Source organism: Vombatus ursinus, unplaced genomic scaffold (genome assembly GCF_900497805.2).
Source record: "Vombatus ursinus unplaced genomic scaffold, bare-nosed wombat genome assembly UNPS02014832.1, whole genome shotgun sequence".
Classification (NCBI taxonomy): Eukaryota; Metazoa; Chordata; class Mammalia; order Diprotodontia; family Vombatidae; genus Vombatus; species Vombatus ursinus.
In genome coordinates, this window is record NW_020954610.1 from 60,006,774 (window position 1) to 60,020,319 (window position 13,546).

Consider the following 13,546-nt stretch of genomic DNA (forward strand, 5'->3'; position numbering starts at 1 on the left):
TCTTTGTTTCTCCAGAATTTAATGCAATGACTTGTACATAGTGGGTGGTTAATAAACGGTGGTTTAATTAATGATTGAGGCTCAGATTCTTAGAATCTAGCCAATAGCTCACTAATGTTCAGACTTCTTAAGAGTCTGCCCAGTATGACGGATGTTCTCATAAACCTTGTCTTTGACTGAAAAAAATAATTAATGATTGAATTTTCAGATTTTTGGTGGAAAAAAAAATATAACATTCCTGAAGCAGCCTTTGAACAGAAATCTAGTGATGTTTTCCCTAGTTAATTGACTGCTGCCACCACCTGGAAATCAATGGGGAAGGGGCATTTCTTTTCCAAGGGCTGTGGCCTGGCATCATGGGCTCTTTTCTTGTGTAGTGTCTTTCTCACCACCACACAATGTCCCCAGCACCCCTGAAGTACAGAAAACAATCAACCACAGTAATGTGCAAATTTCTTTATTACAGTGAGAGAGAATCTCAAGGAACAGATTATATATACAGATTTAGCAAATTAGAAGTTCACACCATCATGCTTGTCTCTCTCTTGGCTTTAATTAGATTTAAAGCATTAATTGATCTCTCTTAGGTTCTCCCTTAGTTTTCATTCCCCTTTTATCTATGGGCTGTGGGATTAGCCTGACACTTGGGGCTCACTGTTCATCCCTGTTGGTTTATCCTTCTACTTCCTAAACACAGACTACTTCTCAGCAACTTTTATTCTTAGCGAAGTTAGGTCCTTTTCTTTCTGGATCAGCCTCAAATCATTCTGTGGCTTCAGGTCAAAATTCTATGGAGCCACTAGACCCAACAATTTGACCTTAGTGTTTTCCTAGCAGAAATTCCCAAGAGTTCTTAGCTTTTTGTATGTCATGGATGCCTTTGGCAGTCCAAGGGGGCCTATGGACCCCCCTCTCAGAATAGTCTAAGTGCTTAAAATAAAATACATAGGAACACCAAGGAAACCAATTACCTTGAACTATCATCATCAAAATATGAAAAAAACAAGTTCAAAGACCACAAATTAAGAATCCCTTGCCCTACAGCCAGTGTGGTGCTGTGGAAGGAGTCATATAACTGGGTTCAAATCCTGGCTCTATGAGACTTTGGGCAAGTCACTTAATCTCTCTAGTCTTGTTTCCTCCTCTGTTAAATGAGATGGCTGGGTCTGATGAAAAGTAAGGGTAAGATTCCTTTTACCCCTAAATCTATGGTCCTCAGGATATTCTTTCCTCAGTTTCCTTGAGCTATGCCTTCCTCCTTGATCAGCACATCTTAGGCTCGTCCTCTCTAAGCTTTCTCTCTTCTCTTAACCTTTTAAAACTGCTTTTAAAGCTTCCATTGTGGCCTGTCCTACTTCTTTTGCTGCTGTCCCCATCCCTCTCAAATTGGGTTCTTTCTTTTTCCTTAACCTACCCTCTTTTTGACTCTTTCTCACTGGGGTCATCATCCAGAGCCTCAACTTTCTATCAGAGATTTCCCCCCACCCTACCTCACACCTCTAGACCCTCATCTCTGGATGTGACTGGATTCTTCTTAGACTAACAGTGTGACAACATCATTTCTATACTTAATCAAAACTTTGTTTTCTGTAACCAATGAGCCTAAGGGCATGCCTTCATAGACACAGTGAACCTCAGGAAGTCATTTTCCTAAAGTCCCATACCTTTCTCATCCCCAAGTTAGCTCTACTCCTGATACTGTGACTCAAGCAGAAGGTGGGAGCCAGTCTCATCCCCATTGTGAATGAGGCAAGTCTCTTCTGTTCAATGAGTTTAGGTAATAATTAGGACAATGTCCTGTTCCATATATTCAGTGATGGTACCCATCCACTATTAGCAGGAGGTGGGTTTGCCCCAAACCATCCATATTTTCATAGCTGGGAGATCTGTGCCCTAGTCCTGACCCCAGCCACTAATATGTGACTTGGGGCATCTTTTCAGTGAGTGGGATAATGATCCCATCCCTGCCTAACAAAGTTGTGGAAGACCAAGTGAGATGATAGATACAACAATGCTTGGAAAAGTAGAATACTCCTTGTCAACACAAGATGGTGGCGATGGTGGTCAGTGGTGGTGATGATGATGATGAATGACACACTTTTGAGAGACGTCTGGCTAGGGTAGAGGTAAGTTTGTTAGTTGTCTTTGGCCATGGAAGATAATTTGTGTGCGTGTGTGTGTGTGTGTGTGTGTGTGTGTGTGTGTATGTGTATGTGTGTGCAAAGTACTTTTTATTATCACCTCCCCTCACTAAAGCCTCCTCAACTCTGAGGCTGGGTGGGAAGAAGGGAAAAGCAGAGCTCTAACTAGCAATTTCTGTGCCTGGGGCAAGAGGTTGGGAAAGCTCACTTGGGATTCAAGCTGGAGGTTGGGGAAGGAAGCCTGTACTGGAGACACCAGAGTTTCTTAAATTATTTAAGTACTGGCTTCTGTTAAGAGGGGGGAAATGGACAGTGTTGCTACTGGCAATGTGATGTGGGCTAGGCATAAAGCTGCTAGGGAAATATGTGCTCCCTGAAACTCTAAGAGGTTTCTGTCATGGGGGAGGAAGAAGACCCTGGCATAAGCTTTCTGCTGATTGAGGAAAGGGGGAGAAGTACACCTTGGGATAAGTGCTGCCACATCCTTTTAATTTTCTGCCCTAGGACTAAGCTCTGATGTGGCCCCTCCCTTAGTTAGACCTCTGGGGAAAGGGCAAGGTAGTTCTGACCACAGATGGATAATTGGAGATCAACTAGCCTGTGATGTTGGGAGGAGAGCAGGGCCTAGGTGGCATGTTCTGGACCATACTGCCCAACAGGGAAGAGTAGCTCCCAGTTGGCCCTTTCTACCTGGAGCTGTCCTTTATTGCTCACCTTCAAGCGATGTATTTGGGTCATGCCAGCTGGTGTTTGTATCAGTGATGATGGAGGGGACAGGGAAGTACGGGCGCACCCCTCTAGCCAGGCACTTTATGGGAGATGTGTGTTTGTTTCCAGGAGAGATTAACTGGTATATACCGGCAGGAAAGCAAACGCTATAAAATGGAGCCCAATCAGGAAGGCTGAAGCTTAAGTCACTTTTCTTCCTGCCCTGGGAGCTATTAGGGAAATGTGAGGAGTGAGAGGGTCAGGTTACAAAGGGTCAGGTTATTGGCCCTAAAAGATTTCTTGGGACAATATTTTTCCCCCAGGGGCGATCCCTGAATCGTAGAATTGTAAGCCTCATGAAGGGAACTTTATAGCACTTAAGAATCCCTGTGCCCCTTGCTGAACAGTTTTGGCCTTCAGGGAGCTGTATGGATGAAGCAGTCCAGGAAGTACCTTAGCATTCTCAGTCTTAGGTACTGTTCTGGAAAATCCTTTTGGGAGTGGACTGTCAATGAACATTGGCTAGGGCACAGGACAAAGTATTAGTTATTGTGTGTGTGTGTGTGTTTCACCCACCCATTAGAAAAGAGAGAAAGGTACTGTGGTGTAGATTGAAAGTTAGCTTTAATTGGGCAGCTAGGTGGCTCAATGGATAGACCATCAGCCTTGGAATTAGGAGGACTTGAGTTCAAACTGACCTCAGACCCTTGCTAGCTGTGTGACTTAACTCCAATTGCCTCCACAAAAAACAAGTTCAAGTCCTGCTAATGACCCTACCCCTGATGTCACCCAACCTTCCCATTGCTCCAGGCAACTCTAAGATTCTAAACTGCACAGTAGGTGCTAAGCTGCATTGGTAGAGTGAGAGAGATAAAGAGAAATAGAGACAGAAACTAAGAAATGTCCTTAGCTCTGCTAAGCACAAACTCAACTGTTCTTGCAAGCCCTGGGTTTTCACTCACGCCAAGTTCTCCAAATCAGGGCCCTTGACAGCTCACGTACACACTCACTAAACCAATGCATAGCTACCAGTCACTTTAGAAACAGAAAAAAATCATCACTCTTATTCTGAATAAGCAAGTTGTCACAATATAGTACACTGATCTTATAGTACACAGACTCTAGACTGACAGGTGACTGGATGTGGGAGAGAAAACTGATTCTGGGAACCTGGGTAGAAGTGCTCAGATGAGGTACAGCACACAGAAGGTGATGGGATAACTCAACTATCTTCTCCTTTCAGTTACTGAATAGGAATAGAGGTCCTGCCTCCTATTGGGGGTACATAACAGCCTGGCAGGTAGAAAAGGGCTTCAGAGAATAGGGAATGAATGAGTGTCTTCCCACAGGGCCTTCTAGGTCCTGGCCTGGGTACTTCTAATCTAGGGATGAGTCTTTCATGACAGGATGGCTCACTGGCCAGGGCTGTTTGACAGGGCAGGACACTGAGGTTATGCTAAAGCATAGGATTAGGGTCTAGATTACTTTGCTCTTCTCCAGATCTGAGCTCACATGGAATGTCAGGGTCGGAAGTCTGATTGTGATGATGTCATAGAAAGAACAATGGATTAGGAGTCAGGAGGACCCGACTCCAAATTCTAGCCAAGCCATTTACTACTTTTATGGCCTCAGGCATTACTTAACTTCCCAAGGTCTCAGTTTCCTCATCTGTAAAATGAGATGGTTGGACTAGATGGCCTTTAAAGATGCTTCTAGTTCTAAATCTATGATCCCATCAATTCCTTGACTCCTCAGAGCCAGGTGCTATTCCTCTAGAGGTCAGGAGGCTTCTATAAAATGATCACTCTCTCACATTCCCTCAGATCAGCATGGATTTCAGCCTAGTTTGGGGACCAGTGAAATGGAACAAAGGAAGAAGGCAGTGAATGAATAGAGAGCTGGTGAATTCTAGGCTGTGCAGCAGGGTAAAGACATTCAGGGAATGACCATGGGCCTGGTCTTCTGTCTAGCCAGAGGGAAGACTGTAAGCAGAGTGAAAAAGTGCCAAGTGGAACATGTGAAATTGTTTTCTTCTTTTTCCATTACTATGGCCTCACCCACTATCCACAGGATATTGCAAGATAAAGCCAAGAGATTAGATGGCATCCCCTTCACTATCTGACTCAATGACATCAAGGGGCTGTAGGCGCAGGGAATCATAGTTGGGAGGTGGAGTGCCGGGGATGGGCAGGTTCTGGTCATCTGGGTAGTCCTCGGGTACAGGAGGAGGGTTGCTGTTATTTTCGGTGTCGTGCTGGAAGCCAAAGTTGGTGTGGGCCTCCACTAGCTCCGCCACTGTGGGTGGTGGACCCTCATAGCGGGCTTGGGCCCGCCGCTGCTTCAGACCCTTGGCCCAGGCCACCAGCTTGATGATGGTAATCCATATACAGTCAATGATGATCTCCCCAAACTCGATGATGCACAGTACTGAGCCGCCCATCCAGAACCCAAACTGGCCACCCAGATTGGAGAGTAACCATACCACCTGGAGGAGAAGATGTGGCCTGAAGATAAAGGCTCCATAGAACCCCACTGGAGCCTAAGAACACTTTGGGATCATTGCCAAACGTTAGTGGTGTCTCTCTACCCCACAACTCCCACTGGACAGGGCCTGGCAGAGGCTTAGAGCAAGATGTTTTGTGGGTCCCTGGGGAGAAGTGTATAAGGGAGAGAAAGAAGGGCCAGGACTGCTTAATGGCCCGATGTGGCTCAGAGAATGGTCTACAGGTGATTTCTAGACTATATCCTTGTCCCTTTTTAGGCCCAAGTCTAACGTATACCTTTCTTCTCCTTACAAACTCAGTATCTGGGTAGCAGTTTGAGTAGCAGAAAGAGCTTTGGCTTTCAAAGGACTAGGTTTGAACTCTGTGTGTGCTTACTGAAGTCATTTAACTTCTCCGGGACTCAGTTTCCCCATCCGTAAAACGATGGGATCAGACTATGTGGTCCTAACTCATAGACTGGAGTCCAATCAGGAAGGCTGAAGCTTACGTCACTTTTCTTCCTGTCCTGGGAGCTATTAAGGAAATGTGAGGAGTGAGAGGGTCAGGTTACAAAGGGTCAGGTTATTGTCCCTAAAAGATTTCTTGGGAAAATAATAGTCTGGCAGGTGGAGGGGGCGTCCATGACTATGATCCCTTAGGGGCATCAGGGTCTCTTGACTCCCCACAAATCAAGAAATCTGAAGCTGGGGGGAGGGAAGGGAAGTGTTTTACGGCTTTACAACTCACATTGTTTGCTGCTGACTCAGCGAAAGTCCGGAAGTTGAATTCTTGGAAGTAAATATTGAGCTTGACAATTCCTTTCCTGTGGATAAGAGAGAGATCATGGCTACTAAGTGGTCTCAGGCCACAAGCTTGGTAAGAGACTAGGTTGAAAGACCTTTCCCTTTAGATAAGGTTTAGATAGTCAAGTCCCATATAGAAAGGAGGATGAGGGTGGTATTGGTTGGGGAAGGGGCTAAAAAAGGAAGAAAGATGCTGAGGCCCTCCCTTAACTGCCATAGTGTGCTCCTCCCAGTCTGCTCTATGCCCAGCAGGGAGGTGTGATGTTGTGCCCATCGAGGATAACAAGCATGTTGCCTCTGCCCATCCCTGGAGCCTTAGGCATCATACACCTTTCTTCCTTGCCTTGATTTCATGTCTGAAACATAAACCTTCTCTTACTGGTACCACTTCCTGGATGACATACATCTTCCCAGCCTCTTTTTGGACCTCCCTACAGCCCAAAGTTGTCTTTTTTTTTATCCTTTGGAACTCATGGAGCTGTGTTGGAGGAGAAATCAGCCTCGAACCAATTTAATCAAATCAGCTGTGGATTCTAGGGTTTGATTTCAACTTTAATCGGATCTTTCATCTGGGATAGGAAACAGTGATTATGGCCTTACCCTAATTCAGGAACAGGGATAGGGAACAGCCTCTTCATAATCTTGGGACAGGGAGTGATGGACCTACCAGACATTCTCCCATAGATGTGCAAGAGTTGTAGTGTCAGAAATACCAACAGATAACTGAGGGTGACAAACTACAAAACCCTTCTTTCATGCTTGTATCACACAGTGCAGAGGCCTGTGGTGGCTCTTTTGATGGGACCAGACTCAGTTCTTGGCTTCCTGACAATGCTGAGGTTCTGCAGAAGGCCCAGCTCTAGCAATGATCAGTGTCTAAAAAGGAGGCTGGTCCCTAAAGCGCCTTTAAGAGCTGACTCTTGGCCTCTGACCAAATTAACCTTGGTCGCTCCCTCTTCAATTACTTATTGTGCTGAGCCCTTTTCTGAGGATCCAGTGTTCTCAGGCTGCCTCCTAGAGGTCTATGGTCTTCCACTGAGGCCTACCCACCTGTGATCTATAGCTGTTCCATGGCCCCCACACTCAAAATTCCATCCAAGGTAATATCCTAGCTATTGTGATGACCTAACCCTTGCTATTGTGTTATAGCACAATCCCCTTCACACATATGTATTTTAAAGGGAGTTTCCTGGAGACACTGCCTTAATGCAAAAGAATCATTCTAACAGAAGGAATTTTAGGTAATGAAGAAAGGTCAGGAGAGGAGATATTTCCAGGCAGATACCTTTAAGTAACACTTTGCCTTGAAGCTCCTTCCTTCAGGAGTTTCAAAGATCCTAGGATTCCTCCCTGAAAGTAAGAGTCCTTACCTGTCTATGGTCAGGTTGGTGGTTTTATCACGTTCGTAAGACAACACATGGAAAATCCAGTCCTGAAACCAAAGACAGCATGACTCCTCTCAAACTCAAAGTGCTTCCAAGAATATTTACAGTGGCTGGGGTGTATAGAGCCCCTGACACAGGCCTTTTAATATTCAGTTGACAAGCATTTAATTAAGTGCTTACTATGTGCCAACCACTGTGCTAAGCAATGGGGATACAGAAAGAGGCAAAAATAAAGTTCCTGCCCTCAAGGAGCTTACATTTTAATGAGGGAGACCATGTCAACAACTGGGTAGATAAAAGACATATACAGAGTAGATGGAAGATAATATGGAAGGGAAAGGCAGTAGTAGCTGGGAGGCACTAGGAAAGTCTTTGTGGAGTAGGTGGGATTTGAACTTCAACTTGAAGGAAGTCAGGAAAACAGAGATGGAGATGTAAGGGAGTAAAGTATTACAAGTCTTGTTGCTGCTGTTCAGTCATGACTGAATCTTTGTGATCCCATATCACACTAATACTGTCCATGGGGTTTTCTTGGCAAAGATACTGGAATGGTTTGCCATTTCCTTCTCCAGTGGATTAAGGCAAACAGAGGGTAAGTGACTTGCCCAGGGTCACACAGCTAGTAAGTGTCTGAGGCTGTATTTGAACTCAGGTCTTCCTGACTCCAGGGCCAGTGCTCTATCCATCGAGCCACTTAGCTGCCTCCAATTTCAGGTCTAGGGAACTTTAATGAGGGGTATGCTCAGCAAGAGAAATGATATGAGATCACCCAGCTATCAAGTCATGAAGAGTTATATCTCTATCTACTCCTCCTTATTTCTTTTTTTTTTTTTTTTTTTGCTTTTTTGGTGAGGCAATCGGGGTTAAGTGACTTGCCCAGGGTCACATAGCTAGTAAGTGTCAAGTGTCTTGAGGTCACATTTGAACTCAGGTCCTCCTGACCCCAAGGCCGGAGTTTTATCCACTGTGCCACCTAGCTACCCCTCCTTATTTCTTGTCTGAGATGATTAAGGGGACCAGATGAGAGCTGTTTAACCCATTGATGGGCAGATGCATCAACATGTCCCAATAATTTCCACTGTGTGTGTGAATATATGAAGGTAGAAAAAGAAAAAGAGAACAAAAGATAGCATGAATAAAAGAGAGAGAAGAAAGAGAAACACGCACTAAACGATCTTCCCCCTTGAGCCTTTCCCCATCTTTTGACTTCTGTGGTTTTCTCCCTTAAAAACAAAACAAAACAAAATAAAACCAAAAACAAATCTCAGCTTCTCTAAAAGGCCTATCATTCATTGCTTTATTCAAACCTTTCTTGAAGAGCATCACTATCACTTATAAATCAGTAGACACTAAGAAGGTTAAGTGATACCCTAGGGGCCAGTGAGAGGGGCAGCCAGAGTCAGACCAGAGCCTAACAAATCTAATTCCTTTACCTCAGAGGCCTCAGATGGCCAGTCAGCCATGGAGATAGTCATCTTGTACTGTGTATCACTGGAAGAAACAAGGGCACTGGTGAAGTCAGGAAGCTTTCTCCAATCCTTCCCCCTTCCTCCAGTCAATAATGTTTCCATGTCCCCCCACGCCCTCTAACTCAGTCCTCAGACAACACTTTGTTTATACTTCTTTTATGCATTTGCAATGTATTATTTGTAATTATAATTATTTGTGAATGTTCCCTTTTACTAGACTATAAGCTCCATGAGGGCAGGGACTATTATCTAAATTTTATATTTCTCCTAGCACCTCATACCATCCTCTGCACACAGTAGGCACAAAATAAATGCTTGTTGAATGGAATTTCCAAGTTAGATGCTTCCTGTCCTTTCGTTAACATAGGAATGGAGTCATTTCCAAGTCTTGCCCCCTCCTCTCACACTGATACCCTTCCCTTCCAGTACTCACTTGCAGGACTCCTTACACAGGCTGATGCAGTTTTCTCTCTGGAGCACACTCATGCGGAGGGCCGAGTAGCAGTATGCTGTTTGATACAAACCAAATGGATTGTTGAGTAATGAGGGAGAAACGGGGAGGACTTAGGACTACCTCCCACAGAAAGCCTTTCCTGATCTCCCCAAAGGGGTGGGGAATACCTGCGGACTTGAGGCCATATGTGGCCCTCTAGGTCCTCAAGTGCAGCCCTTTGAATCCAAACTTCACAGAACAAATCTTCTTAATAAAAGGATTTGTTCTGTAAAATTTAGACTCAGTCAAAAGGCCCCACCCAAGGACCTAGAAGGCCACATGTGGCTTCGAGCCCACAGGTTCTTCACCCCTGTACTAGGCTCTTCCTTCCTTAAATCCCTTGTGTTTGTTTTGATTTTATTCTGTATATGTGGGCATGTATTACATGCATATACATGCATACACACACACACACACACACACACACACACACACAGAGGATTTCTTTCTTTTTTGTCTTTGTAGCCCCAGTGCTTTGCTCTACCATGCCTGGAACATAGTAGGCACTTAATAATTTTGTGCTAATGGATGGACTGATGGGAAGGATTGGGCAGAGGGACTGACAGGTGGTTAACACTGAACTGAAGAACCTAGCATGGGCTAAATATTCCCTGCCTGGACATTTGGTGGCAAGGCAGTGAGCTGAAGTCTGCCTTGAACCATTTTGAAAGCCAGGAGCGTGAATGTCAAATCCCAAAAGATCAAGGCCATCAGGACTCCATATCCTTCACATTGCCCAACACAGGTCCCTGATGAATAATAGTTGTTAGCATGATAGCTATCAATTTATATGGCTCTTTAAAGTTTGCAAAGCATATTTAAAAGTGTCCCATTTTATCCTTGCAACAACCCTGCCAGGTAGGTGCTGTTATTATCCCCATTTTATAGAAGGGGATACTGAGGCCAACAGAGGTGAAGCAACTTGCCCAGAGTCACACAGCTAGTAAGTGTCTGAGGCTGGATTTGAACTCAGGTCCTCCAGGAATGATACTTTGAATTAAAATTGAAATTGGTTAAAGTACCTCCCTTGGACACCTTGGTAGCTGGTTGTTACTTAATGAAGATCTTTTTTTTTTTCCTGAGGCAATTGGGGTTAAGTGACTTGTCCAAAGTCACACAGCTAGTAATTGTTACATGTGTCTGAGGCCGGATTTGAACTTAATGAAGATCTTTAAACCTCAGCTAGATACCTTGTGGGAGACTAATAATAAGTGACATTTATATAGCGCTTTAAAGTTTACAGTGAGCCTCACAGTCAGTCTGTGAGGTAGATACCATTACCCCCATTTTACAGATGAGGAGATAGGCTCATTTTCTCGCCCAAGGTCACACAGCTAGCTACTGTGAGATTTAAACCCAGGTCTTCAGGACTCCAAATTATCACCCATGCTTCTTAGATAACTCCCAGTGACAACAGTTTTAAGACTAGGAAGGAGGCTGTTATTTACAATATGAGAAATCTAGGCTGGGTCCTGGGGGTGGGGCAGGATCCAGCTTAAACTAGTTTGCTGATTCCAATACAGAATGTCCTTACAACCAGTTGCTTTCCCCAAAAAGGGTCCAGGGCTACCCAGAGCCAGATTAAACTGGTTTTAGAAATGGACTGAGTTCAATTACCATTTAACCTGATACCTTTGACAATTTGTTTTGGTCAGGGATGGACAATCTGAAATTTACATCACTGGAAGTAATAACCATATAGATGGGTTCATAAATACAATGGAATATTATCTATGGCATGGAGGCCCCCCCCCCAATAACACAGCCACATAGAAATTCATTGCTTCTTTCCCTTGGGATATTTATTTGTTAGATTCTGTCCTGGAAATACAGGTAAAATCTGATTACTAGATAAAGGAGCTTCACCACAATCTGGTGAGAACTAATCTTCTGAATCTTGCCTATAGCCTTGGCAATAAAAGAAAGGCATTAAAGGTAAAAGGTAATAAGTATCAGAGATGGAAGTTGAATTCGAGTCTTTCTTACTTCTCTTTATTCATTTTGTAAGTTCTTCTGTAAGGAGGCTGGGTCAAAATGTCTTATTCACTTCTGTAGCCTCCATATTGCACATATTTGCACAGTGCAAATAGTACATGTATTTTGAATTGACTTGAAACTGAATTGAACTGGAGCTCCAATTTGATCAATTTGCATCAACATAAGGACCTCCTTCACTAATTAAGGACATGGAAGCCTCTGAGACCCAGTTGCTACTTAAGTGGGAGTGGGTGGCATGGGCGAGTGGGGGGTTGGGGAGGTCTATAAACACCAGGTCTAGAGGTATCATCTAGGGTTCAAACACTCACCCCAGTCAGGAAAGTCTTGGTTATTGCAGTATTTCTTCCCTTCAGGAAGCGGGTATAGGTAGTGACCACAGTTGCAGTTCTGAATCATGTGTTCTTGGAAGCAGGATCGAAGGCAGGCCTAAGGAAGGGGACAAGGATGGGGATGAAGGCCAACCATTCCTCCCTGAGGTGAGCTCTGTTCAGGAGAAAGCCTTCCTGTACCCTGATTTCAGAAACAGCCCTTCTGGTGGGGCTCCTCTTAACTTATCAGCCTTTCTACACCTATTCCCAATACGTTTGGGTCTTCATTGTGCCCTGCCATTTCCTCCTAACTGGTCTCTCTGCATCTCATCTCTACAGCTCCCATTCCGTCCTCCATATTGCTGTCAGGCTAATTTTACTATGCACAGGCAGGACCACATCATGCTCTCGTTCATTCTAAAACAAAGGTTCTTAACTTAGGTATGTCAACATTTCTGTTTCTCTCTTAAAATATTTTAATAACTGAATTTCAATATAATTGGTTTCCTTGGTAATCCTATGTGCTGTATTTTATGTATTTAAAAATATTACTTTGGGGGCAGCTAGGTGGCAAAATGGATACAGTACCGACCCTAGAGTCAGGAGGACCTAAGTCCAAATCCGGCCTCAGACATTAGACCCTAGGCAAGTCACTTAAGCCCAATTGCCTCACCAAAAAAAAAACCAAAAACAAAACAAAAACAACCCCGCCCCAAAACAAAAAAAAAAACATTACTTTGCCCATCAATTGGGGAATGGCTAAAAAAAAAAATTATGGCATATGAATATAATGGAATACTATTGCTCTGTAAGAAATGGTGAAGGGGATGGTTTCTGAGAAGCCAAAAAAGGTTTATATGGACTGATTCAAAGTGAAGAGAAAACAATTTACACTATAACAACACCATAAAAACAACTTTAAAAGATTCTGATCAGTGCAATGATCAACCAATATTCCAAAGGACCAATGGCACACAACACTACTTACCTCCTGACAGAGAGGTGATGGACTCAGGGGGCAGAATAAGGCATCTATTTTTGGACATGGCCAATGTGGGTTTTGTTTTTTCTTTTTTTGTCTTGACTATGCATATCTGTTACAAGGTGATTTTTTTTTCTTTTTTCTTAGTTTTTCCCCCACTGGGTGAAAAGGAAGATTGGAGGGAGATAAAGTAAATGCTAGTTCATTGAAAAATTTTTTAAAAAACATTCTGAAAATGGATCCATAGACTTTACGATGCTTCCAGAAAGGTCTGTGACACACAAAAAGGTTAAGAACACTTACTCTAAAACCTTCAATGGCCCCTATCTCTTAGGAAAGAATAAAAACTTTCAGTTTAGCATTCAAGGCCCTTTACAATATGACTCTGATTTCCAGACTTACCCCTTTTGCTTACTTAGCATTCTAGTCAAATGGGATAGCCAATTGGTTGTCTCGATGGTAGATGGGGGACCCAAATTCTTACAGTCCAGAAAGATAGATCCGTAGACAGAAGAGCAATAATGGTACATATGAGAAAACGATTCTTATCAATCTGCCTTTTCTTACCATCTCCACGCCTTTGTATACCTTGTGCCCCATGCCTGGAATGATCTCCTCCTACAATTCTACCTTTTGAACTTCTTTCTTTCCTTCAAAGTCCAGCTGAGGTACCACCTCCTTCATGAAGGTGAAGGTGAAGTAATTCTCTGATTACCTCAGCTAGAAGTGATCTTTTCTCTTTCAAATCTTTCATACTACTCTTATGTACTTATATT

At 43.7% G+C, this 13,546-nt stretch overlaps 1 protein-coding gene across 2 annotated transcripts in view; it reads right to left on the bottom strand.

The window, feature by feature from the left end:
• Positions 1–441: 441 nt before the first annotated feature.
• The window catches only part of SCNN1B (sodium channel epithelial 1 beta subunit), a 92,044-nt gene continuing 78,939 nt past the window's right edge, over positions 442–13,546 (bottom strand). Inside the window, exons 8-13 of one of the 2 annotated variants that reach the window (XM_027839472.1) lie at positions 11,789–11,906; positions 9,423–9,498; positions 8,954–9,011; positions 7,506–7,567; positions 6,080–6,155; positions 442–5,334 (exon numbers count right to left, since the gene is read on the bottom strand). In XM_027839472.1, the coding sequence (XP_027695273.1) occupies positions 4,945–5,334; positions 6,080–6,155; positions 7,506–7,567; positions 8,954–9,011; positions 9,423–9,498; positions 11,789–11,906 (780 nt within the window). In that variant the 3' untranslated portion in view covers positions 442–4,944. The other variant, XM_027839473.1, reaches the window with a different exon arrangement.